This window comes from Carassius carassius, chromosome 5 (genome assembly GCF_963082965.1).
Source record: "Carassius carassius chromosome 5, fCarCar2.1, whole genome shotgun sequence".
NCBI classification, from domain to species: domain Eukaryota; kingdom Metazoa; phylum Chordata; class Actinopteri; order Cypriniformes; family Cyprinidae; genus Carassius; species Carassius carassius.
The window spans coordinates 33,459,491-33,485,913 of record NC_081759.1 but is presented as its reverse complement, the minus strand read 5'-3'; the positions used below and the strand labels follow the sequence as shown (position 1 = coordinate 33,485,913).

General features: G+C 38.0%; 2 protein-coding genes across 7 annotated transcripts in view; both read right to left on the bottom strand.

Moving 5' to 3' along the window:
- The window catches only part of si:dkey-61l1.4 (collagen alpha-1(I) chain), a 46,933-nt gene extending 33,745 nt beyond the window's left edge, over positions 1-13,188 (bottom strand). For both annotated transcript variants that reach the window (XM_059550803.1, XM_059550802.1), the window contains exon 1: positions 12,939-13,188. In XM_059550803.1, the coding sequence (XP_059406786.1) occupies positions 12,939-13,023 (85 nt within the window). In that variant the 5' untranslated portion in view covers positions 13,024-13,188. The remainder of the gene's footprint in view (positions 1-12,938) is intronic.
- Positions 13,189-14,499: 1,311 nt separating this feature from the next.
- cacna1ba (calcium channel, voltage-dependent, N type, alpha 1B subunit, a) overlaps positions 14,500-26,423 on the bottom strand; it is a 125,328-nt gene continuing 113,404 nt past the window's right edge. For 4 of the 5 annotated variants that reach the window (XM_059550794.1, XM_059550796.1, XM_059550797.1 and 1 more), the window contains 4 exons: positions 20,704-20,742; positions 19,830-20,040; positions 18,562-18,764; positions 14,500-16,997 (listed from right to left, as the gene is read on the bottom strand). In XM_059550794.1, coding sequence (XP_059406777.1) covers positions 16,467-16,997; positions 18,562-18,764; positions 19,830-20,040; positions 20,704-20,742 — 984 coding nt within the window. In that variant the 3' untranslated portion in view covers positions 14,500-16,466. The remainder of the gene's footprint in view (positions 16,998-18,561; positions 18,765-19,829; positions 20,041-20,703; positions 20,743-26,423) is intronic. The other variant, XM_059550798.1, reaches the window with a different exon arrangement.

Below are 26,423 nucleotides of genomic sequence, written 5' to 3'. Positions count from 1 at the left end.
GACGCATGGACCTTACAACCAGATTAGAGATTTGAGTATTTCCTCTTTAGCAGTGACCAATCTCTTGTTTAATTCATTTTGGTGAAAAGGGCTTTTTACACTCACTGAATTCAGGCATCCGTCGTCACTCATAGTCCTGCATGCAGCATGACCATGAGCAGTAGACTCCGGTCACACATGAGCTCTCATTGATAACCTGATGAAAGGTGCACATGCCATTTTCTACATACCACATGCACACTAAGCTAGAATACATGTCTTAAAAGATGTTGAAAGGAACTGCATTAGAAAAAATAGCAAGTAATCTGACCTGTATTTTACAGAAAGACAGCACAAGCACACTTTTGACCAAAAAACCAGCAACAAATTATACATTTGTTACATTTAATAAATTTACATTTGCAATTGTTACATTTAAAATGATCAAACAATAGATATATCATTCAACCTTAACACAAAAAGCATTTGGACACTGGTTCTCAAATGTTGGCAAAATATAGTAAATGTGATGAGCTACAACTGTGTACAACTGACTTCATACTGCACATTCAATAAAATAACCTGGGTTAATGAAAGTTAATGACTCAGAAAAGTGAGTTAGTTCTGAGAAAAGGTCTCGCATAGTTTGTTTGGCGATGCAGGTTTTGATATAGTTAATATAGTATAGTTGATATAATTCTGATATGTGCCTCAAATGTCTAAATGCAACTACACAGGAATGTAGGCAGAAATTATGTTATGAAATCAATTTGTAAAATACAACAACAATATAAAAAACATAAATTCGAAAATTTCATAGCCATATCACCCCCTGTTGCCTACTGAAGCCAAGCAGGGTTGAGCCTGGTCAATACCTGGATAGGAGACCTCCTGGTAAAACTAGTTTGCTGCTGGAAAAGGTGTAAGTGAGGCCAGCAGGGGGTGCACAACCTGTGTTCTGTGTGGGTCCTAGTGCCCCAGTATAGTGATGGGGACAATATACTGTAATCTGTAATATAGTGTGTGTGTGTGTGTGTGTGTGTGTGTGTGTGTGTGTGTGTGTGTGAAGCCTGCAAGCTGTGAGGACAGCTGTTTAATCACATAACTAACTAGTATATTCATTTCCACATATACAGAGTAGAATATGAATCAATAGTACTGATATGATGAAGAAGTGTAGTTTACAAGTTAATTAAAAAGTAAAATTATACTGATAAACTAAATAAATTACAATGTTTCGCAGTGCTTCATGTAAGGTATGTTCAACGCCCCAAAACATACAGACCACGTGGCTGTAAAAAGACTTTAAACAGTTCAATATGATGGCATTGGGGTTAGAGTGGAGCCAAATCAGAAGAGTGCATTACCATCAAAGAAAATGGAGTGACTTCAGCAGGTTAAAGGGGAGGAATGATCTATAATCTTGAGACCATGTGCAAAACTGACATTCCCTTTCACACCTTAGCTTGTGGTAATTGTGTTTTGCAAGTATTCATTGCCCGCATGCTGATCTATAACTAACTCACCCCAAACAATGTCCCAACATTGAGAATGTTTAGAAAAGCCACAAAATGATCTAAGATCAAGTCTGTAAAGGGTCAGTAGGTACTCATGCCTCCTCCTAGAGCACAGCTGAACAAGCATTCAGACGACACAGTCATTAATATCCATGTACAGTACATATCATTACACAACACAAAGGATGAAATGTGACATTCTTGGGACATACCGTTTGGTGATATTTTTGTAAAGATATAAATAAAATATTATGAGTGTTTGTACAATCACTGTATTATAGTATTCAGCTCAATTTCCTACATATGGTCTAAATGTAAAAATGTTTTCTTTGAGACTTTACTTATTTAAAGTATAATAAAAAGCCCCAGGATTTGCATAAGTGACACACAAACACTAAAAATAACATGCAGTCTAATAACTCTTATGGCCAGCTGAAATTAACTGTAGTTGCATTAAAGTTCAATAAATATATAAAGCTGCACTATTTTACCATTCTTTTCCTTCCTTCTCCAATTACCTGCCTGTAGTTTCTACAGGAACTGGATGTTGAATGCCAGTATGTCATTTCCAAAAGTCCATTCATCTAGCATGCAGCCAGATTCAGGTCTAATGTTTGGCTACATTTATTTCCCATTTAATGCCCAATTAGCCCCCCTTGTGCCGGCTTGTGTTTCATTTACATGGACGGTTCGTTTAACAAAAGTCTTGCGGTAGCAATTATGGAATAAAGTGGGATGAGACTCCATTTCCTAAGCCGTTTCCTTTCTTCCAATAGTGCTATAAAGTGTAATCAGAGAAAGACTGATGGTACTTATCTCTTTCATTACGAGACTAAAGATGGGACACCACCTGACACCCCAAACTGAAGGAAAGGAAGGAAAGGAATAAATGTAAACGATTTCACTAGTGGGGATTTCTTTAAAAAAAAGCCTCTGTGCATAACTTGAAGCCATAGTGAAATCTGTGTAAGGAAATCTTTTGCCATCGTGCAAAACTACAGATCGCATTGATTCCTATTGAAATGACATGAAAATTTGCAGAACAACGTTAAATGTAATTCCACCTTAACTCACAGTGGTAGGTAAAAAAAAAAAAAAGAGAGATAAGCTTTATACAGAGAAGCATTCTGTCACCTTCAACCAAATTCCTAACCTCTTATAGCTATTTTCATTTCCCTCTTTAAAGTGGAATAATACGTTTCGATTATGGGCACTAGCATGACAAAACTCTAACTTGATCAACAAATGTCAGTTCCTCCTTATGTTTAATAGCTTTATGTCACAGCAATAACTTTTTAAACATTAAAACATCTTTGTCCTGAAAACAGTGGAACAGTCACAATTTGTGTTAAGACTGGTATTAAATAATACATTCACATGTTAATTTTGCTAAATAATAACTTACCTACTTTAAAAGGCAGCTCTCACAATTCATGAGTTTATGTTTCCATGTTCTGCTGAGAAAATGCTGGTCAAACATGAAAAACGATTGGCTTTCATATAAAATGGTGAGACTGGCATATTTTAAGAATCAAAGTCAATGAAACCTGATAAAGACATGGTAATGATATTTTATAGCCAATCAAGTGGAACAATATCTATTATGGATCAAATGCTGAATACAAGATAAACTGGTTCTCTCAATGGCTGGAAAATCTAGCATGACTGAAATCGCCCCAGCAGCTTCTTTCACCAAATCCTCTGGGATTCATGTCAGAACACACAGAATGGAAAAGAATTCAAGATGTTGCACTGCAGGAAGAATCCTCACTCACATCAGGCAGTAAATTCACAACTCTTACACAGTATTTATCTTGTCAAACTGTAGAAAATGCATTTCTCCAGATTTCTCTACTCACGCATTCCACGGTCAAGGAAATTTCAAATTGAAAAATTAATATTCTTTCTTCTTCTGCATTACCTTATTTCGTTTAAAACCCATATGATTTTCTCTTATTTCACAGAAATACAAAGAAAAGCTCAAGCTATTCCAGGCAGCTCTTTTTCCATACAACTAATGGGAATAAGAACTGCAGAAGTCCAGAACACATTTGCTATATATATATAAATATATATATTAGCCATACAAAAGAACAGACCAAAAAATGTTATTAAAAAAAGAAAAAACAAAGATACATTTCAAAAAGACAAAAGGCTTAGTAAATGATGACAGAATTTTTTTGTGTGTTGTTTATCCCTTTAAATAGTCTAAGAATTTTGTATCGGATTCATTTCTCAGCATGGACAAACTCACTGACTTCTATAAGAACAAAACTAAGGACATTCTTTAGGAACTGTTCCTGGATGATAACAAAACAAGAAAGGAAATAGTGTCCTCTCATATTAAGTTCCCCTTAACCAGAAACCCCAGAGGTGGTGACAGCTCTGGCTGTAGGTGAGTCTGGGCACATTCTGTGATGAAGGACAGGGTTCCAGCTCTCTACAGTATACTGTAGGTTGTGGTGCAGTAGTAAGGTACACATTCCAGCTCCTAATGAATACGGGGTGCTGAACACACAGGATTTATACAGCACAGGCTGACAGCAGCTTATCAAAGAGACTCCTGGCCACTTGCCCAACATCAACCCCAAACCCCTTTTGGATTGGTATCTTTTTGGATTGAATTCAACAATGCATCGACCCTTACAATGAATAAAAGTGCAAAGGATAAAAGTGGAGAACTGAAGGGCTTTTTATAAAAAGCTTATAGTACAGTACATTATAGCCTACAGTACAGTATTGTCTGGCCTAATTCACCAAAAATGTAACACCAAAACAGATTCAGCAAATGTCATGTGCATTCATTTACAGAATAATAATATGAAGATGCAATAAATATAAGAATGATTTAAAAAGTGTCAAATGCAAAAAAATTAAAATAATAATAACAATAATAAAAACATTATTGAAAGATTTATGTGCACTTTGGCAATATTAAACATAAAGAAAGGCATTTTAAAAGCATCTGTTTAGCATCATTCATTTGCCAAATGAAGCTTTTCATCATATCTTGACCCAGTATCTTGATAACACTGATGCCACTATGTTATTTTGAGATATTGTACTGTATGTTATTGGGCTACTGTCTTTTATACATGGCCTCTTCCTCTATTTTCCCCCTCTTCTGCTCTCCATGTATCATTACACTTTGTTTTGTTAAGTCCATTTAGATAGAATACAATCTGTACGCAAAGAAAACAAAAAGAACAATTTTTTTCAACTTCTTAGTGTCATTTTGGAGAGTATCCACTGTACGCAAACAACGTATGCTGTTCTGTGTCATCTGCACCACACGGATACGTTTTCTACATTTATTTACGAAAATAACATATCCATGTGGAACACATGCGCTGTTTGCGTTCAGTGGATACTCTCCAAAATGGCACTACAATGATGTAGAGGAGACGAATTGTTGAAAAAAGTTGTTCTTTTTGTTTTCTTTGTGTACAAAAATTATTCTCGTAGCTTTGTAAAATTACGGTTCAACCCCTGATGTCACATGGATTATTTTACCGATCTCCTTTCAACATTTCTGGACATTGATCATGTTACTTACATTGCTGTCTATGCGAAGGTCAGAGAGCTCTCAGAATGCATTAAAAAAAAAAAAAATTGTGTTCCAAAGATGAAGGGAGGTCTTACGGTTTGGAACAACATGAGGGTGAGTAATTAATGACAAAATTTTCATTTTGGGGTAGAGTAACCCTTTAAAAGTGCTGCAAGGAATTCCAACCATTTTGCAGCAAAATGTAATGTCTCTGATATTTACTTATAATATAACATTTTATGACAGGTAAATAAATAAATGTAAAAGCTTACATAAAAAAAGAATCTGCTGCTCTAAGCCCTTCTAGACATCTCCAATTCTTGCTATTTTTATTACAAAAGCAAATAACTCTCCAAATGCCAGACAAGCCATGACAAAACAACTGGAATTGTTAGAAAAAGCTGAAAATGTCATTCCTTTTAGTTGAAAGTGTTTGGTTTCTGTCAACTATGGCACTGACATCTCCAAATGTTCCATGACAAGATGCCAGGTCCTGGTTTCTTTAGTTGACGTGAAGCCGCTAATGGATCAGCTCATAGCAATGGATTATACAGAGCACCAATCCAACTAAAGTGATGATGAATTTTCAAAGGACATGGAATGATCCCAAAATATGATATACATTAAATAAAAATGTATGTTACATCACATGAAATAGACTTCACTTGACAGGTCTGATAGGCACAGCTGTTTAAATGGATTCATGTAATAGAGCAATCTCAATGCAGCATGGGAGACAAGGCTTCAAAGTTTCCCTAAAGGGAAGACAGTGCCAAGAAAACCCAAAGAGCGTCATTATCCACTCTGACTTTCCTTACAGAGTTAACAGGCCTGTTCCTGTCCACCAGCCACAAATCAACCACATACTGAAATTCTGCCAAATGTTGCTTCAAGAGTGAATTTCTCACTAATCAAATCAGTGTTTTGAGAGCCAAATGACTGGCGTCAGAAACGTCCAGGGGCACCCACAGGATTCCGATCCATGGTAAGTGGATAGAAAAAAATAAGCAGGACCTACACCAGTTTAATGTTTATATTAAGAGGGACATTGGCACCAAAACGCAACACTAACGGTAATATACTAAACAACCTTAATGAAATAAGTTATCAGCACAATATTGACCTGTGAGCCATCAAAGTAACCTTAATGCTACAGATTAAAGATCAAGAGTGTCAAGTTTAAAGGCATGTTATAAAGCTTTAATTCATCCATACACTGTATATGTTTTTACCTTTATAATTTTCAAGTAAAAAAAATGGAAAAAGTAAAATAAAATGTAGATAACTGGAACTGGAAGCAACAAGTCTGGTGAAGTATGTAGGACTTCTCCAATAATTTAGTCTGCTTTAAACCCATCCCTGTGAACTTGCATTCATCTGCCTCAATGAGCAATAAATACAGTCAATGACTGATGCATTAAAACTAAGTTCCCACCCTGCATCATTTTCTTTTTGAAAATACACTACACTCAGATGTACATCACAATAAAGTCCAAACTTCAATTTTATAGCATTTAATTAAATGTTCACTCTCCTAGACCCAACAACAAATTCAGAAGCTGCATCCAAATCTAGTTTGCTAAAAACAGTATGCAAATGTCCAAATCAAAGTATTCGTAAAAAAGTATAGGCTCTGACTTTGTTAAACAATGGTATACCCTGTATGCTTCTGTATAAGCCAGAACTCATGATCAAATTTATTGAAAGAAAAAGAAAGAAAATTAAAAGAAAATAAATTACCAGACAGGCACTACATTACCCACAATCCTGGACAACTAGAGAAAATCACTCTTTTCATGGGAAAGAAAATTGCAAAGATTACTGTTCGTTCGCACACACTTGATGAATTTGCAATCCTGTGCTTCTACCAGTGAGAAAGTGTTTTCTTTATTTAAGATTTGGAATGCTTCTGGAAGAAAAACAAAATACAACCTGAATCTTAATGATTTAGATATTATGTTAGAGAATGTTTTTTGTAAAATACTGGTGTGGAAAGGTGTCACGAACGGGAACACAGGAGACGGAAGATCCAAGTGCAGTGTGGTTTTATTAAGGGTAATCCAAATCAGGGTCAAAAACAAGCCGGGGTCGTAACCAACAATATCCAAACAGAAACTAACAAACAGGAACAAGAACAGGAACTCAAGGACTAGGAAACGCGAGGAAACTAGGTGACGGAAAGTAAGGACTCCATGACGACAATTGGAAACAGACCGGATTATATGGGCAGGATAATGACTATGAAAGTGAAGACACCTGAGTGCAATTAACAGGTGTGCAATTACCGTGATGAAGGGACAAGGCTTTGTGGGAATTGTAGTGCCTGCGGTGAGGTGCCTATGGGGAAGTGAGAACACTAGTGGACACCCAGGGAAACAGAGACCAGACAGCGTGACATTACCCACAGAGGAACACAGAGACCAGGAGGGAGGTGGAGCAGCGGAGGACCAGGGGGAGGGACGGAGGGCCAGGTAAAAATGGGGAAACAGAGACAAGAAGTGCAAAACAAAAACAGGGAGCCCAGGAGGGAGGTGGACCGGCGGAGGATCAGGGGGAGGGACGGAGGGCCAGGTCCATAGAGGGAAACAGAGAGAAAATGGCAAAAAACAAAACAAAACAACAAAACACAAGTCCAGGAAGGACAGAAAGTTCAGTGGCCCAGGGCCGAACCGAGAGGGCAGTAATCCAGGGTGGAGCAAGGTGGAACTGGAGCCATGCGGTTGAGTCAGAAACCCACCAGGGTGGCGCAGAAGACCACCACGTCCGTGCGGTCGAAGCAGAAGCCCACCAGGGCGGCGCAGAAGACCACCACAACCATGCGGTCGAGACAGAAGCCCACCAGGGCGGCGCAGAAGACCACCACATCCGTGCGGTCGAGACAGAAGCCCACCAGGGCGGCGCAGAAGACCACCACAGCCGTGCGGTCGAGACAGGAGCCCACCAGGGTGGCGCAGAAGACCACCACAACCGTGTAGCTGAGACAGAAGCCCACCAGGGCGGCGCAGAAGACCACCACATCCGTGCGGTCGAGACAGAAGCCCACCAGGGCGGCGCAGAAGACCACCACAGCCGTACGGTCGAGACAGGAGCCCCCCAGGGCGGCACCGAGGACCACCACAGTGGGATCGATGATACATGAGAGCAAGTCTGGATAGGCAAGTCTGAAACAGAGAACATGAACAAGTTAAGGGTGGCCTCCGTGACCACGACAGGATCAGTCGAGCGCTCAGAGAGTTCGGCTGAGATGTGGAGAGGCTCTGGTAGTTCCGCAGAGATGTGGAGAAGCTCTGGTAGTTCAGCAGAGTTTAGACTGGATTCAGGAAGATCAATGGTGACTTGACTCTGCTCATGAAGATCATTGGTGACTTGACTCTGCTCATGAAGATCAATGGTGACTTGACCTTGCCCATGAAGAACACTGGTGACTTGCCTTTGCACATGCAGATCAATGGTGACTTGAATATGTCCATGAAGAACACCGGTGACTTGAATCTGTCCATGAAGAACACCGGTGACTTGACTCTGTCCTTGAAGATCACCAGTAACTTGACTTGAGTCAAGACCTCCTGAGGTCTAACTGTGGTAGTGCTTAACTCATGAGTGTTAACGGTGACTTGACCTGACTCTGGAGTGTTAACGGTGACTTGACCTGACTCTGGAGGGTCAACGGTGACTTGACCTGACTCTGGAGGGTCAACGGTGACTTGACCTGACTCTGGAGGGTCAACGGGAACCTGACTCGACTCTGGAGGGTCAACGGGAACCTGACTCGACTCTGGAGGGTCAACTGTGGCTGTCATCCCGTGTAGAGGCGCTGGACAAGCGGCCATCTTGTGCCATGACTCCGGACCGGCGGTCATCCTGGGCAGTGGCGCTGGGCCGGCGGCCATGTTGGGCAGTGGCACTGGGCCGGCGGCCATCTTGGGCAGTGGCGCTGGTTTGGCAGCCACCTCTTGCTGGGGCGCTGGGCCAGCGGCCATCTTGGACAGTGGTGCTGGGCTGGCGGCCACCTTGTGCTGTGGCGCTGGGCTGGCGGTCATATTGTGCAGTGGTGCTGGGCTGGCGGTCATACTGTCTGTAGACCCCTGTCTAGAGTCGGCCATCCCACCGAGAGAGACAGGTGTGGCTGAGTCATCCCACCGAGATCGATGCTGTAGGTAACTGGTGAACCCCCAAAAGTCCAGTATCACCAGCCCCTTCATCTCCCACCCAGGTAAAGGGTCATCCAGGCAGTCGTTGAAAAGGTCCTTCAGTTCCTCATCATTATACCCCATCCCCACTGCCATAGTCCAGAACATTTGCGCCAAGCCCCCCACCTCACTCCCCTTTTGACGGAGAGTGGTTAGGTTAGAAAGTCTCCCCATCCGCTCCTCTACGGTGGCTGGGGAACGTATACGAAATCCCACACCGCTGGATCTTAGCATGATGGAGTCCTTCTGTCACGAACGGGAACACAGGAGACGGAAGATCCAAGTGCAGTGTGGTTTTATTTAGGGTAATCCAAATCAGGGTCAAAAACAAGCCGGGGTCGTAACCAACAATATCCAAACAGAAACAAACAAACAAACAGGAACAAGAACAGGAACTCAAGGACTAGGAAACGCGAGGAAACTAGGTGACGGAAAATAAGGACTCCTTGACGACAATTGGAAACAGACCGCAATATATGGGCAGGATAATGACTATGAAAGTGAAGACACCTGAGTGCAATTAACAGGTGTGCAATTACCGTGATGAAGGGACAAGGCTTTGTGGGAATTGTAGTGCCTGCGGTGAGGTGCCTATGGGGAAGTCAGACCACTAGTGGACACCCAGGGAAACAGAGACCAGACAGCGTGACAAAAGGTATGCCATTGTGTGTACATGTAATTTTAGTGCTGTTACACTACTTGGGTATTAAAATGTCTTAATTTTCTTGTTGTTTTTTTTGCTCCACAGAAAAAAATCATACAGGTTTGGAACAGCATGACAGTGAGTAAATGACAGAATATTCTTTTTTGAGTGCACTATACATTTGTCAGAACAAATTATAATTCTCTTTGACATTATGGAAAGCAACTTAAAATGCTACAAATCTATACAAATCTGAAACTTTAACTCCATACAATGGAATCTTTTCTTAGCATTTTGTGAAATCCTTCAATCTCTCTCTCGTATAGTGTAAAAACATATAGCTAACTGAAATCATGTGCACATATTACGAAGGCACAGACTGAGCTTTCTACTTCTTGGCTACTGATGGGATGTGATAAGAGTAAGTCTCCATGGCTCTATAGCTCACACAGCCAGCCTGCATTTGCCTTACAGTACAGTACTGCAACAGCCTCCAGACAAATAATCAGTTAGGTTTAAGGGGCTTGTTTCACCCTGGCTGCTCACCAGAGTCATGGTAATCAATCAGGGACAGCATTAATTATGTCTGCTACTATAGCTGCCTGCTTGAAGTCGCCACAGAGACTGACCCACCAGAGCTTTGATTTACAGTCAAAATGAGAAGAAAGAAGGGATTGTGTTCAGAGCAAACAGACCGTAACCTCGCATTTGACAGCCAATCTGTCTATTAACACTGTGCCATCATGCATACAGCTGATGTTCTCACTGTAATGACTGTGTAAGGACATGACTGGCTAACACTGGCTGAGAGTGTATTAGAGTACAGTAAAAGATGTTAAAGGAAAAACGTGTTCACAACAATATTCTGTATGTCCTTTTTCTTTGTCTACTGATAGGCTAAAGCAATCCCACTTGTTGGATACTGTCAACTAATCAACCATTAACTATCCTCATTTTTTAAAAGAAATTCCAACTCTGCAATTATCATTAAATTGATCAAAAGTGACAGTAAATATATTAATGATGTTGCAAAAGATTTCTATTTCAAATACATGCTGTTCTTTTGAACTTTCTATTCAAAGAACCCTGTAAAAAATGAGTATACCAGTTTCTACAAAAATATTAAGCAGTGCAACTGTTCAACACTGATAATCATAAGAAATGTTACTTGAGCACCAGATCTGCATATTAGATTGATTTCTGAAAGATCATTTGACACTAAGGATTGGAGTAATGGCTGTGGAATATTCAGCTTTGCCATAACAGAAATACAGTAAATTACATTTTTAGATAACTTGAAATAGAAAATAGTTTTTTAACAGAATATTTCATTACTATATTAACTGTATTTTTGATCAAATAAGTGCAGCTTTGGTGACATAAGAGACTTTTTAAAAAAAGAAATAAAAATCTTAAAATATTTCAATAATATTTTAACTGTATTTTTGATCAAACAATTGGAGCTTTGGTGACATAAGAGACTTTTTAATAAATAAATAAATAGATATCTTATGGGCCCCACAAATCTGCAACATTTTTATATTACATTTTCATTATAATATGGGAGGGAACAAAACATTGGCTGGACATTTTCAGCTTTGGTTCAAGTTAACGTTAACATATTGTACAAATTGAACATACTGTATTTTTTCCCCTTTTCAATAGTCTTTCTTTGAGATCAAATAGTAATTGACCTCCTACTGAAGGTCCTTGCCAAGAAGTTCTAAAATGACAATATGCATTATTCTCTGCCCATAGATATGGAACTAATACTGTACCACGATCAGACAGGGCTTTTAAAACCACATCTGCACATTCTGAAAGTCAGACATGATCAAAGTGGTACACGTGATCAAATAAAAGCAAGATGTGCTCCAAATTTCCATCAAAACTAGAACATTTTCCAAAAACTACAATACAGAGACCTGACCATTCTCATGAACTTCTCAATGATTTAATTTAGGGCTTTAACAAACAGTAACATCTCCTATAAATCAAATGTATCTGTCTTAGTAGTTTGAAAAGGGTACAAGTGGCAATAGAGCTGTGACTACATTTTATGAAGCCTAGCAATTGAAAACCAGAAAATGAAATGAACCCAGACTCATGAATGGCACATCTTATTAAAAGTTGTAAAACATGTCGCTGCACTGATTACATAATAGGTTCTGCAGAATGGGTTCGCTCTAATAATCCCCAGATTATCCACACTGTTCTCCAACCACTGAGAAGGCAAACCCCATTCAATGGGACAGGTGGCTGAAACAGGGCCCATGAGAAACTGTTGTAACATTAGCTCAATTAAAAAACCCAAATCAGATTCCTTTCACATATGGACGTTTTTAAGTACAAATTGTGACATGGTGGTATAAGACTGTAGAACACATTTCTGGAAAAAATGTAAAGAACTTGAATGTGGTTATATGGCTTTTCACTAAGAAATATGTTCAACAGCTGTTGACAGACAACCATTCCATGAGCTTTACCACCAATGTACAAACTGCAAATACATTATTTGAGTTTATAGTAGCTTGAAGCAGTCTGTAATAGTTTTAGCTTTAAATACCAAGTGATTAGGCTTATAATTAAACACGACAAAAAGGTAATGTACAATTAGAGAACATATCAATATTTATATGCGTTACTACACCGCCACCTCGGGATAAAATGGATACTACACAACAGCACTAGACCATGCAAATAGTTTAAAAAAAAAATTACTGGAATAATACGAAATGGCATAACCCATGCAAGGACCGACCGTATTACTATCTGTAGTTAGTATTATTAAGAGCATCTTTTGTAAATGACTACAAATTAAGAAAAGATTGATTCTTAATCACCTAGACATTAATTGTAGGTTGTAACTGTAAAGAGTTAAGAAAAAGTTAAGCGTGTGAGTTAGTGAGGTAAATGCTCTTTTAAATTTAATTTTGTATTTATTAATTTTATTTTTAATTAAACAAAGTAAACTAATTATACAATATTAAACTGAATGCTAGTCGTTTTGTTTACACTGCACGCGAGCGTCGACAGGTGAAGTGTTTCCGCTATGTTCTTACCTGCGTCCTGGACACCAGATCCTGTTTCCGAGAAATCTGCATGGAAAGCTTTAACCAGTGCACACATTGATAAAAATAACCACATCTTTGAAAAGCAGTGTTACTCCAGTTAACACTTAATAGTAGTAAAATGATGAAAACACCGGGGGGAAAACCATGAATATAAATTATAGCCTAAAAACTGATGCGTCTATGTATGGAAAGTTTACTAAGAACTGAGCGTGATATCTGTTATCAGTCTACTTCTAGAAGTTCTCTTGCTCCGCAAATGCACACTTCATAATCATCCCCATTCAAGTCCGCCCACATCACACGAACCAGCCAATCAGATCCAAGTAGGCCTCCAGACAGGTGGAACCTGGATTCACAAAATGAAAATACTCTATGATGCTGCAGATATCATATGTTTGATCGTATAATATGATCTATTGTCATATATTTGCATGCACGTTTTCAGGACATGCTAAACATTCAATAAACCACAGATCTCTATTATTTGAGTTCATTTTTTAATTCAAGGACTTCGCTTCATACAAAAATGTTATAGTAAAAACAACTGCAGATTTTAAAGTCTGGCCATGGAACAGAAATCAGGCAACAAACAAGTCACTAGCAGAAATAAAATAAAGGATGTGCCAGCTCTTATGCATGGATGGAGCTGTCAACATATGAATACTGTTTCCTTTATTTATAAATGTTTCAACAATTGTTTTTTTTTAATCAACAAATCCCCTAATTCATATCAAAGGTCATTTAAAAAAAAAAAAAAAAAAATACATTGTATCAAAAAGTACGAAGATAAACCATGGGAATTTCAACATGCACATACATTTTAAGACCATGCAAACATTAATCTTTCAAGAAACAGCCACATTTAAGCTTGGTGGATGTACAGGGGAAAAGAGCGTTTCAGATTTTGGCAATAAATTATGAAAGGTTTGGTAGATGAATATGATGTTTTCCCAAATCACAGAGAAGCTGAAGAAATTGGTTTATCGATAGAACCACAGTTTTGATCCACTATGGCAACATGCCGAAGGACATCAATAGATGTGCTAGGAGTGCAAAGATTTGTTCCTAGTTACACATGAACAATGCAACAACTCATAACAATATCAGCAAAATGTCAGCACATCCTTTAAATTCAGTCTCACAGAGCATGTAGAAAAATAGCAGTTGTTCAGACCATAGATTTGAAACAACATTTTTCTTTTTTCCACTGGCAAACTGGACATCTCTGGACATCATGCATGCACATACAGAAACTTGCAAATGTTTTCATATTTTATATATATATATATATATATATATATATATATATATATATATATATATATATATATATATATATATATATATATATATATATATACACACATACATATATATATATATATATATACATATATATATATATATATATATATACATATATATATATATATATATATATATATATATATATATATATATATATATATAGTTTTTTGTTTTTGCTGATTTCTGCTTTTTTTTAATCATTGTGCCTTTATGCATTCTAAAATATACTTTTTCATACATATTTTTTAATTAAAAAAAAAACAAAGAAGAAGAAGATTTGGTCACTATCATGCTAAAGCCTGAATCTGGATTTCCCAGCAGGTAAAGCTACAAAATGAATGAAGTATATTTTTCAAAGTGTCATCTTGTTGCATAGCCCTACATAAAGAAAATACATATATATAAAAAAAAATTGTGAAAATGAAAGAACATTCACTGTCAGCAAAGTCCTGACACATCATTGGCCAAGAATTACCTGATTAGCCAAACAATTCTCCAAGCGTCTAATGTATTCATGTATGTCAATGCGAAACTCGTGAAATGATCCCCGTCTGTACAGTGTCCCAATACAGAGGCTTTTTTCTGTTCCTTCAGACTGCCTCACCCTCTGGCTAAATATTCCTCTCATGTTACCAGCGTGATAAAAAGGAGCCGGCCATATTTCTATACAGCCAGCAGCTGGGGAACGGCGGCAGAATGAAAGCTGTGAGTGTGTATGTGTGTCTGGGGGTGCTTGGAGGAGTGCCATGAGGGGGAAAGTTTAACCCTAACACAGATTGGCCTACTGTACCGGTGCCAGGACCCTGATGCTACGCAACACAACACGCGCTCACATCAGGAAACCTACTTCACAAGCAAAGCACGCTCCTTTGTGACAGTTTTTCATCTAACCATACAAAGGATCAAACAGAGAAGACAAATAGAAATGCAGTCTGAGCATCTTCTTTAGAACAGGAAATATACACCGTAAATATTGGTTGCTTAACCATGGTCAATCAAGAATTGAAGACTTTTTTTAACATGCAATTTTATAACTGTGGTTATTAAGTCCCCATCAGGACAAATACACAACTACTGCAGTTTTTTTAATAGGTACTCCATACTAACATTTGTTTTTAGTGATGGAGTTTTTCAATATTCCATTCAGTACTAAAATTGTACAAAAAAGGAGACAAGAATTAAAAACAACAACAACAAAAACAATCATACTGTCATTTCCATTCCAAAAACCTAATGTGGTACTGTATCTTCTGAATTAAGGCCTGCATTCGTAACACCTTGTAGTTCCATTTAACCCTTAGAGCTTGTTCAGTTCACTCTGTCAAGTGTGGATGCACTAAAAAAGGCTGAGGTTGCATCACTACTACAATGTATTCAAAAGGTTAGGCACTTTGTAAATAACATCTGGAGCAGTCAAGAAGAATCGGTACACCTGACAGTATGGTGAAGCCGTAAGCGATTTACGTAAAACCGTCCATCTTTACAATAGAAAAAAGCACATAATGAATAGATAAAATATCTACAATTTGATATAAAACAAAGTACATTATGGTTGTCAAAGGTTTCACACATAGTGACGTGTGCGAGGAATGGCCATCAGCGGCATAATGTACAATCTGCTTTCGCAACAGAGTGAAATAACGTGGAATTCTCTTAGATGGAGATAGGGCCGAATAAAATAATGTTTCTTGCATTTCCAGCCACTTCTGTAAACTTTCGCTCCTAAAAAGGTACATCTATAATCCCAAGATATCATTTTCATGGGAATATTTGCATTAAGGGTGCATCTCAGAGGCTGGCTTTGAGGGAAACTGGCCAGACGCCCGTTGTGGTCTACACTGGGGTCACTCTTTTCCCAGGTTACACAAGCACAATTTGGCATCTTTTGCCCCTAAAAAAGGCAAAGATTAAGAAAAAGCCCATGTGTTTTCACGTAAACTGTCAAGCTTAAGTGTTTTTAAAAAGACCACACCCATTAAACTATTTAGCCTGACTGAAATACATCAAACTCAGGTGGGTTTGAGTCTTTTTATCCCACATCTACTGCTTTGTAAGCATAAATGTATGTTTTATCCTTTGGACATTGAAAAAAAAATTAAATACATGTATTACTGCATTTATAACCACCCGCAAAATAAGAGATGATAAAACTCATCATGATTGGAAAACAAAAATATCGTCTGTGTGTGTGTGTAAATTAAAGCCATGCTAGCACCAGTCGTCCATCTCTGCCTCTGGGTAGTACTGCCTTGCTCTTCCTCTGCTGGCCCCGGGGCCCGTGATGAAGTGGTATCCATTGGGAACTCTGCGGAACTGTTGTTGGGGAGGTGGGGGAATCACCACAATCGGCATCCCTACAGTCTGGGCAAAACGGCCCGTCTGGGGGCTCGGATCCTCTTGGAAGACGGCGAAGGCTTCAGACTGGAGGCCGGCAGGGTGGTCCGGGGGCCCCAAGAAGGGTTCTGAGTTAATGCGACTGACGGGGGCCGGGGAGCTGGAGATGGAGCCGCTGTGTAAGAGGGAGTTGTGCTCGGACAGACCGCGGCTCAGCCTGCCGGGACTCGGGGAAAGCAAGCCGGCCTGTGTGCCCAGAAATTGCACAGGGGAGGAGTTGGCAGTCCTGTAGGTCACGGAGGGACGAGGAGTAAGGGGGGTCTGGGGCAGCTGTCTGCGCCCACGGCTTGGAGTGCTCGCCCCTGAGGTCAACAACACCGGGCTCCCCTTAGCCCACCCACTGCCCTAGATGAAAATTAAACAAGCAAATCAAAACAATAAAACGATGAGGGGGAAATGCCCAAAAGGTTAGACAGGGACCAGGGGCCAAAGAAGGAAGGAAGGAAAGGACGAGTAACATGTTGGACGAGACGGCGGAAAAAGATGGACGATGAACAGGACAAAAAAAAAACGAAAGCCAAAAAGAAAGGAGAGAGTGAAGATGACAGTGAAGACAAAGAAAGAAAAGACGGAAAAATGCACAGAGAAATGGTGTGGAAGAAGTTTGGAAAGAGAAGTGAAAGCCTATGAGTGGTTGAACTACAACCGTAGAGAAGAGACACTTTTTCATTTATGATGGTTATATCACAAATTGTAAACCTCAACGATATCTCAATATCTTCATGGCTTAAGTAGGAATGGTTAGCACTTTACTGCATTTCTGTGTGACTTGTGCCACAGAAGCCTGTGCAGACGATTCTGTACTATGCAAATTCTCTGCTTAAACATCTGAAAAATACGTAACAGCATAACTGACTTTAAACAGATGAAATCCCTAAAATACAACTGATACGATTCTAAACTGTTGATTGTAATTTTAGACAAATCCGTTATTAGACAAGGTATAAAAATGTAAGATTACCTTTAAATGACAGACTAGCACTTCCAATACTCACTAGGCACCTAGTTTTTAATACAAGAGCATTTCGCAAATTGGCATTTGTCAAATTATTTTGATTTACAATTGTAAAACACACTGGTTTATACCGCAAATACTGTAGTTGCATTTTTTATATTTTTTCTAGGTATTTACCTTTAGTGGCTAACGAACCATAAGTCTCGTGCATTCACAGGAAATAGCTTACTTCTGTGTTAAAAAATAAAGTGGATAACATATTTCTAGGTTTTAAACTAGGTTTTAAACTTTAAACTTTGTACAGACAATAAACACTTTCTCATTAATGCAGTTACAGTTAAAACATGAATGAGAAAGGTTAATAATATATAACATATACTATATTATTATAATTAGTTATCATATTATTTAAGTCTTAAATATGTTAAACTGTGCATTTTAAAAGTCTTATTGGTTTCCATTGTAAATGTTCTGCTTTTTTTTTTTTTTTTAATTGAGGGACAAATGTCATAGACCATAGAGCAGTGGTTCTCAAACCTGTCCTGGAGTACCCCCAGCACTGCACATTTTGTATGTATCCCTGTATCAGACACACCCACTTTAGGTATTGCAGTCTCCACTAATGAGCTGATGAGTTCAATCAGGTGGGATAGATGAGGGAGACATACAAAATGTGCAGTGCTGGGGGTACTCCAGGACAGGTTTGAGAACCACTGCCATAGAGCATAACCTGTGTTTAACTCAGAACATTCTCTTCATTACTGTTTAATGCATCTTGGCACTTTCCACAGATTTCTACCTTCATAACTATTTAATTTGTACCTCGTCTCAAATCCCTAACATGTTTTTCATTAGATCAAACTCTTTATCCCTGGTCATTACCAGTCTTTAACTTCTGACCTAGCTTTTCATTTTAACACATGTCCCTGTCCTGTCTTGACAACCTCATCCCACCTGCTTGTTGAGACTGGCCTCTTGGGTCTCGCTGGGCGAGGTGGCACAGCTTGCCACGGCAGACTTGCTGGGACAGTGTTCCCGACTGCCGTATCGATCACATGAGTAATACCGCTGCTTCTCCGCTGAAGACGAATGATGCTTCCGCTCATGGGAACGACCTCTGTCATGTGACCTCTCCTCTACAGGGTCAGCTGCTGTGCCTGAGAACCAACCAAAAACATGAGGGAAAGAAAGACAAACCATTAAAACACGAACTGCAACAAAGTCTTTTCTTAAGCCGTACTTTTATCTTACCTTTAGACAAATCTTCTTGAAAAGCAAAATTGTGATTGATTGTTTTTAAATTATTATTATTATTATTAAATTACTTACTTTTTGTTGTCTTGACTACAAAATTCTATTTATGCTCAAAGAAAAACATGTAAATAAAGGTAAATAAGGTAAATAAAACAATTAAAATTAGTCTTAATATAATTTTTGCTTTTTATAATATTTGTATATTTATAATATTTGTAGTGGAAATCAAGTAAAACATTTTGATATCTAAATTGTTCAGATTTTTTTTATACTTTTTTATTGTTATTTTAGCTATGAAACAAGAAGAAAATCTCTTGTAGCACATAAAAGCAAAATATAATAATAAAATAAATATTTTCTTAAAAAAATGTAGTAAGAACTTAAATGCTTCTGTTTAAACAACAGAGAATTTCTTTTTTAATTTTAAAATCAAGTATAATTATTTGTGCCAAACTTAAGAAAAGGTCAGGATTTTTTGCCCCCCTCCTGCTTTTTGTCTTGAAAAATTTTGAAAATTAAAGGAAAAATAAAACAAAACAACAGGATTTCTTGAGCTATAGATCCCTGCTGTGGCAGACCCATCTCTTCCAGTCTCCCTCTCCTCTGGATTTTCACATTCCTCAACAGGCTCCAGTCAAAAACCTGACCGTCTGAATTTTTCTTCCCTGTTCTCAATTGGCCTGCTGAGAGGTAACCCAATAAATTATCAGGTCATGGGTCTGCACGTCTGTCAGTCCCTTTTATCTGTCTAATAGAGGCCAGCTGCAGCCGGACGCTCTCACACCAGGTCCTGCTTCTGCACTTCACTGATCCTCAACACAACCTGATCCCGTCTGGTTTTAGAATCAGTTCAACCAATGTAACTAAAAGTCTATAGAGAAATCAACATATAAAACATTGTGCTTCTTTACTTCATGCAGCTATTTTTTGAGTTGTATTTTACAAGGATCTAAAGGAAGTTTATTTACCTGTGGCTTTGTGTTGTCCCGTGGGCGACCTGTCCAGAGATCTTTGTTTCTTGTCTTTGTCCCTACGATGATGGCATCGGTGATGATGGTGATGGTGGTGATGTCGTTCTTGAACAGGTTTCGCCAATGTGTAGTCATTCAGATTCACCTCTTGAGGTCGCTGTGGTGCAAAAGTGGACGCAGAGCGTCTCATGGGGGAATCGGGAATGGTCTGAGAAAGAAAACAAGGTGGTGGTTACATAAAGTCAGGTGAATGCTTTTGGACATTGTTATCTTGGAATATTACAAGGAATGCTGTACTGAAATTGTCTATAATAACACTGCCTTTTATGCTAAACATCCATTTTATCTCAGATGCATCAATGCAGGGATGAACTCCAGACCGCAGTAACAGTCTAAGAGATCATTATGATATCAAAGTATTGTAACATCAATGTAACATCTGTAGCAGTTTAGCTAATCCCGTTTGAGGAAACACTCATTTTGGTCTTAGACCCTCAATTTATGCTCCCATCCACAGGTGCATAGGAATGGTGTGCCTCTGAATCTGTCTGAAATGATCAAAGGTCACTGGCTCTGAAGTCGCTGTACTAGACTTCCTTTGATTTCATGTTTTGCAGTGCAACAAGCTGCTAATCCTCAGATTCTTACTGACACTGAGGACAAACAGACCTGGGACTTACTGTAACCAGTAACAAAGTTCAGCTCAGGGGTTCTCAACATTGTTGGCTATATTGTTGTTTTGTATTATTTAAAAACAATTTAAATAATTTTGAGACCCTCTCAGAAGTGTGCTGATGCCCCACTGACGGAGATCCTTATGTCAAGCCAAGAAAATATTCTTAGAAAATGGGATACAAAAAGTTGTTCTTACTTCCAGTAAAGTCCCAGGAGAATGACGGGAATGACTCCTCTGATGAAGCATGTCAGAGGAAAAAATAGAAGTGAAGGGCAGGGAAGACATGGTGAGAGGGAAAAAAATTATTTTCATGATAATGCACTTTAAAGAAACATTAAAAGTAATTGCACAAGATAACGATTTTTTGTGATTTCATATACTTAGACAAGTGGTGTATATATTGCATACTTTACCTGTAACAAGCACTGTACTTTACCTAGCAAAAAAGCAAATGATGCTCAAAAATGTTGCTTTTTTTTTTGTCGTCTTTTGCAGTGAATCAACTTAAATGGATAGTTTACCCAAAATGAAAATTCTGTCATTAATTACTCACCCTCATGTCGTTCCAAACCAGTAAGACCTTCGTTCATATTCGAAACACATATTAAGATATTTTTGATGAAATCCAAGAGCTTTCTGACCCTGCATAGACACCAATGCAACTACCACACTCAAGGCCCAGAAAGGTAGTAAGGACATTGTTAAATGTTTCTTATCTTTTATGAAGTTACAAAAATACATTTTGTGCTTAAAAAAAAATAAAAATAAATTGTGGTATTATTTTTGTTTTCTTTGTGCATGAAATGTATTATCGTCACTTCAAAAATTTAGGGTTGAACCACTGATATCACATTTTCCTACTATTTTAACAATGTCCTTACTACCTTTCTGGGACTTGATAGTGGTAGTTGCATTGCTGTCTATGCAGGTTCAGAAAACTCTTGAATTTCATCAAAAATATGGTAATCTGTGTTCCTAAGATGAACGAAGGTCTTACGGTTTTGGAACGACATGAGGGTGAGTAAATAATGACAGAATTTTTTGGGTGAGCTATCCCTTTAAGCTTCCCTAGGAATCTACATCCTTGATTATTATCCATCCTCCTTTTCATCCATAACAAACACAAGTCATTCCTTAAGGCACACTTGTCAATCAAAATGTCATTGCAGATATTCCCCATATCATAGTTTTGCAGAGTTTCTGGGTTGTGGTTTAAATAAATCTCCATTTGAGGCTGTAATTTGGCTCTATTTTCATCCATTGAGCAGAAGGACTGGAGGTGGCCAGGTGCCAATGGTGAAGGGATTTCCCCCACAGAAATAAGAGGGATTTGGACATATTAGCAGGTGCTGAAACGTTACATTAAGCATCATATTTCTCTTATCGGTTAGTCCAGCACTTTAAAGAGATTTGGTTTTGGATGGGAATCAAATTTGGGAGTGAAATAGAAGCACTCAGTGAGCCTGAGCAGCCCATTAGCACTAGAGAGGTGTGGGATAGGTGTGATTTGATAGGAGGTATATCCTGATGAGGCTTAATGGATGGATTTTCTTTTGCGGAGTCCAAATGGAATGTGAATTTCATAGTCAGATGATTTTAGATTTATTTTCCAACGTCTCGGTTGTTCTCACATACTACGACTTTAAGCAAACTAAAAGCTGAGATCCCAAAACAACACAATCAATTAGTGAAATGCATTAACCTTTTAGTCGGTTCTGTGCAAATTACATTTAAAATAAAAACAGAAGAATACCATTCAGTATTCAAACCACTATGGATTTTTAAATCAATCTCAAAGTAATCATGAAATAATCTCAACCTATTTTACTGAGTCTGCTTATTCAGATTATGAGCTTCATTTCACTTCCTCTTAGCCCACACAAGCTGAAAACTGATCCAGGGTGAAGATCTGGCAACCTACCAAAAGACTAATTGTATTATGTTTTACTTCCCCTGTGCTCTAGAATAGGACAAACGTCCTATTTTCATTAGACTTGGCATGCAAAAACAATTAAACAATACATAAACACGCAATGTTTTCTTCAATATTCACCCTATTTTTAATGTAAAAGTGTGTGTGGCCATTTGTAAATTGAATGTGCAAGGTTTCCAATGTTATCTGCTTCCACTTATTTTAGCTGATCCCATTCAGTCGGTTCACTCAGTACAACACATGACTATGGAATATCGTGCTCTTGCCCCATCTGCCAATATTCACACCTGAAAGGCCAATGACACATGGCAACGTGGGCCTGCCCACAGCATATAAATGCCCAGTCGCTGTTAGAAAACCATCACACCACATTCACAAGAAAACCTATGGTTGAAGAAGTAAAAGGCATAAAAGAAAAGTTTTTTAGCTCAGGTTTAGCACAGCTAACAAATGGCTAATAAACTTTCTCCATCCACAATGAAGGTTATTGAACAGCAGTTAGTCTTGTCTTGCATTGAAGCTGCTGTGCCATTGCCAGTGTGCGGACCATCAAGGAATTTCCATGTTCTGCTCTATCTCACGCACGTTAGAGCATATGCATTTCAAGGTACTCCTTTGGCCATAAGAGCAGAAAGAGGTGTTTAGTGCATACACACTTTCTAGTTGACTTTGTTTCCAAGTCACTTGCACATGTGCTGTGGTACACGCACTGTTAGCACAGATGCCAAAATAATACAGACAGTGTGCATGGATGTCCGCGGACGCCCTCCTGTTGACAAGGTTTATTTCGCATGGAAGGTGTGTGGCATGTGGCAAACAGAGTACTTAGGGCTTAGGTCTATATACTATGTGTGAACTTTTGTTTGAGCCTTTAGAATCCTTGAATCTAAGGATGCTGCCTGGTTTTTTAAACCGCAGGCCATTGCCTTTTTAAAATAAAGATGTATAGTGCTGGTCCCTTATATGTAGTTCGGCGACTTTGTGGGGGTTGTATATATATCCCATAGTCATGTGCTGTTCCAAGTGAACTGACTGAATGGGAACATTGAGTTATGCATATATCTACTGTTCCCAGAAGGAGGGAAAAGAGGTACAACACCTCTGGTCCCGCGCAGTCGGAGGCTCGGTGAAGAGATGGACTAAACAAACGGAATGAAGCATACAACTGCATTTATATGCTGTGGGCTGGTAGCCACGCCCACATCGTCATGTCATTGGCCTTTCAGGCATAGATGTCCTCAGCAGATGGCGCAAGAGCACGATATCCCATAGTCATGTGTTGTGCCTCTTGTTTCCCACATTCTGGGTACAGTTGTTATATGCATATCTCAGTGTTTTCTTCATTCCTGAATGAATCAACAATTTAAATGAATCGAATGAAGACATTTATCACCACCTGCTGGCAGATTTAGTTTCTTATTTAGAGGATAATTTAATTAATTAATAATAATAATAATAATAATAACATTAAAGGGATAGTTCAACCAAAAAAAAATAATTCTGTCATCATTTACTCTCAGGTCCCTCATGTCGATTCAAACCTTTCTTTTGTGGAATATAAAAGAAGGTATTTTCAAAGACTACAGAATACCTTTAAAGGGACTTTGGTATTTTGAAGACTGTTGGGAACAAAGCTGTTTTGGGTAACAATGACTTTCATTGTATGAACAAATACTGAGATGTTTCTCAAATGTGACCCTGGACCACAAAACTAATCTTAAGTCGGTGGGGTATATTTTTAGCAATAGCCAAAATTCATTGTATGGGTCAAAATGATTGATTTTTCTTTTATACCAAAAATCATTAGTATATTAAATAAAGATCATGTTCCATGAAGATATTTTGTACATTTCCTACTGTAAATACATCAAAACTTATTTTTTAATAAGTAATATGCATTGCTGAGAACTTCATTTGGACATCTTTAAAGACGATTTTCTCAATATATATGTTTTTTTTGCACCCTCAGATTCCAGATTTTCAAATAGTTGTATCTCAACCAAATATCATAACACACCATGCATAATTGGAAAGCGTATTTATTCAGCTTTCAGATGATGTATAAATCTCACAATTTAGAAAAATTGACCCTTAAGACTGGTTTTGTGGACCAGGGTCACAAATTATCTTATTTTATGTACCATAGTTTATGTTAGGCCATTGTAACCTGAATGTTTATGTTTAATATTTTGTTGTTGTTGTTGTTGTTGAATAAAATAAAATATTGTTAAAGCTACAATTTGTATACTTGATACTTATACTCATTTAACACAAATATATCCTTGAGTAATCTTTAAATTATATATATATATATATATATATATATATATATATATATATATATATATATATATATATAAATAAATAAATAAATAAATAAATAAATAAATAAATAAATATATATATATATATATATATATATATATATATATATATATATATATATATATATATATATATATATATATATATTTATATATACATACATACAGTGCCATTCATAAGTATTAGATCAGTAAAGACAGCAGTACACTGTTTGGTGTGGAGTTAAGACATTTGCAAATATGATTAAAAGATGAATATGAGACAAAACTACAGAATGTCACAATTAATTTTGAGCTGTTAAAACACATACATGTTTTACCAAATAAAAAGATGTGAGCATAAGTATAGGAACAGTTGAACCTAAGGCAGATAAATGAAAGATTTAAAAGCTAATATTTAGTTGTAGATCCCTTGTGTGCAATCTGAGCAGTGAGTCTGCAACCCAAAAACATCACCAGACTCTTGGGCTTATGCTTTGAAATGCTTTTCCCCAGCCTTTAAGGCAGCCAATAACAACTGTTGCTAGTTTTGAGGAGTTTCTGCCTTTAGTCTCCTCTTCATCTGGTGAAATTCATGTTCAATCGGTTTTAAATCTGGAGATTGATTTGGGCAAACTAAGACTTTACATTTCTTTACCCTGATAAACTTCTTCACTTAATTGGCAGGATGTTTTGGGTCATTGTCCTAAAGCAATATGAAGCACAAGAGTCTGGTGGCATTTTCTTGAATATTGGTAGCCAGGATGGTTTTGTACCCTTCCAAATTCATTCTGCTACTGTCATCATACATTAAGTCATCATTAAAATTGAAAGGGCCTGTTCCAGAGACAGCCATGTAAGCCCATGCATGACACAACTTCCTCCATGCTTTAAAGATGAGGCTGTACACTAAGGATCATTTGCAGTTCCCTTTTTCTCCACACTTTTGCTTTTCAATCACTTACGTAGATAAAGGTTAATCTTGGTTTCATCTGTCCATAAAACTCTATTCCAAAACTTTACAGGCTTTTGCAAACTCTAATCTTGCCTATCTAGTTTTGTTTCCTGTCAGAGGTTTGCATCTTGCTGTGTCGCATCTGTAGTTCTGTGTCAAAATTTCCTGCGGACAGTAGATTTTTAGAGCATCACCCCAGCTTTCTGGAAGTTGTTGGTGATTTTAAAGACATGTATTTTAGGGTTCATTTTCAAAGCTTTTAAGATTTGTCTGTCATCATCTACTGATATTTTTCACAGTTGATCAGATCATTGTTGGTTGCTGATGTCGCCAGTGGTTTCCAAACTTTGTTTTCTCCATGCTCTTTGTTTTCAACTGACTTCCTCTTTTCTTTTAGCTTCCAAATTGCTTGCTTTTCTCTAGAGTCAGCTCCCTCGTCTTCAACCTGGTTTTGTCATCGAATGCAACACTCAGAATGCAGACGTTAAGCAGAATTGATATAACTGATACGACACATTCCCTGCTTTTAAATATCAGAAGAATTAATGCAACAGGACACAGCTGAACACTTAGAAAGACCTGTGAGGCCACCGTTCCAATACTTCTGCTCACATCAGATAGGGGATGAAACTCTAAAAGTGCTGATCTTCTTAGTTGGTAAAACACGTATGTGTTGAAACACCCAATAATAAAATGTGACAAATTGTAATCTTCTAATCATACT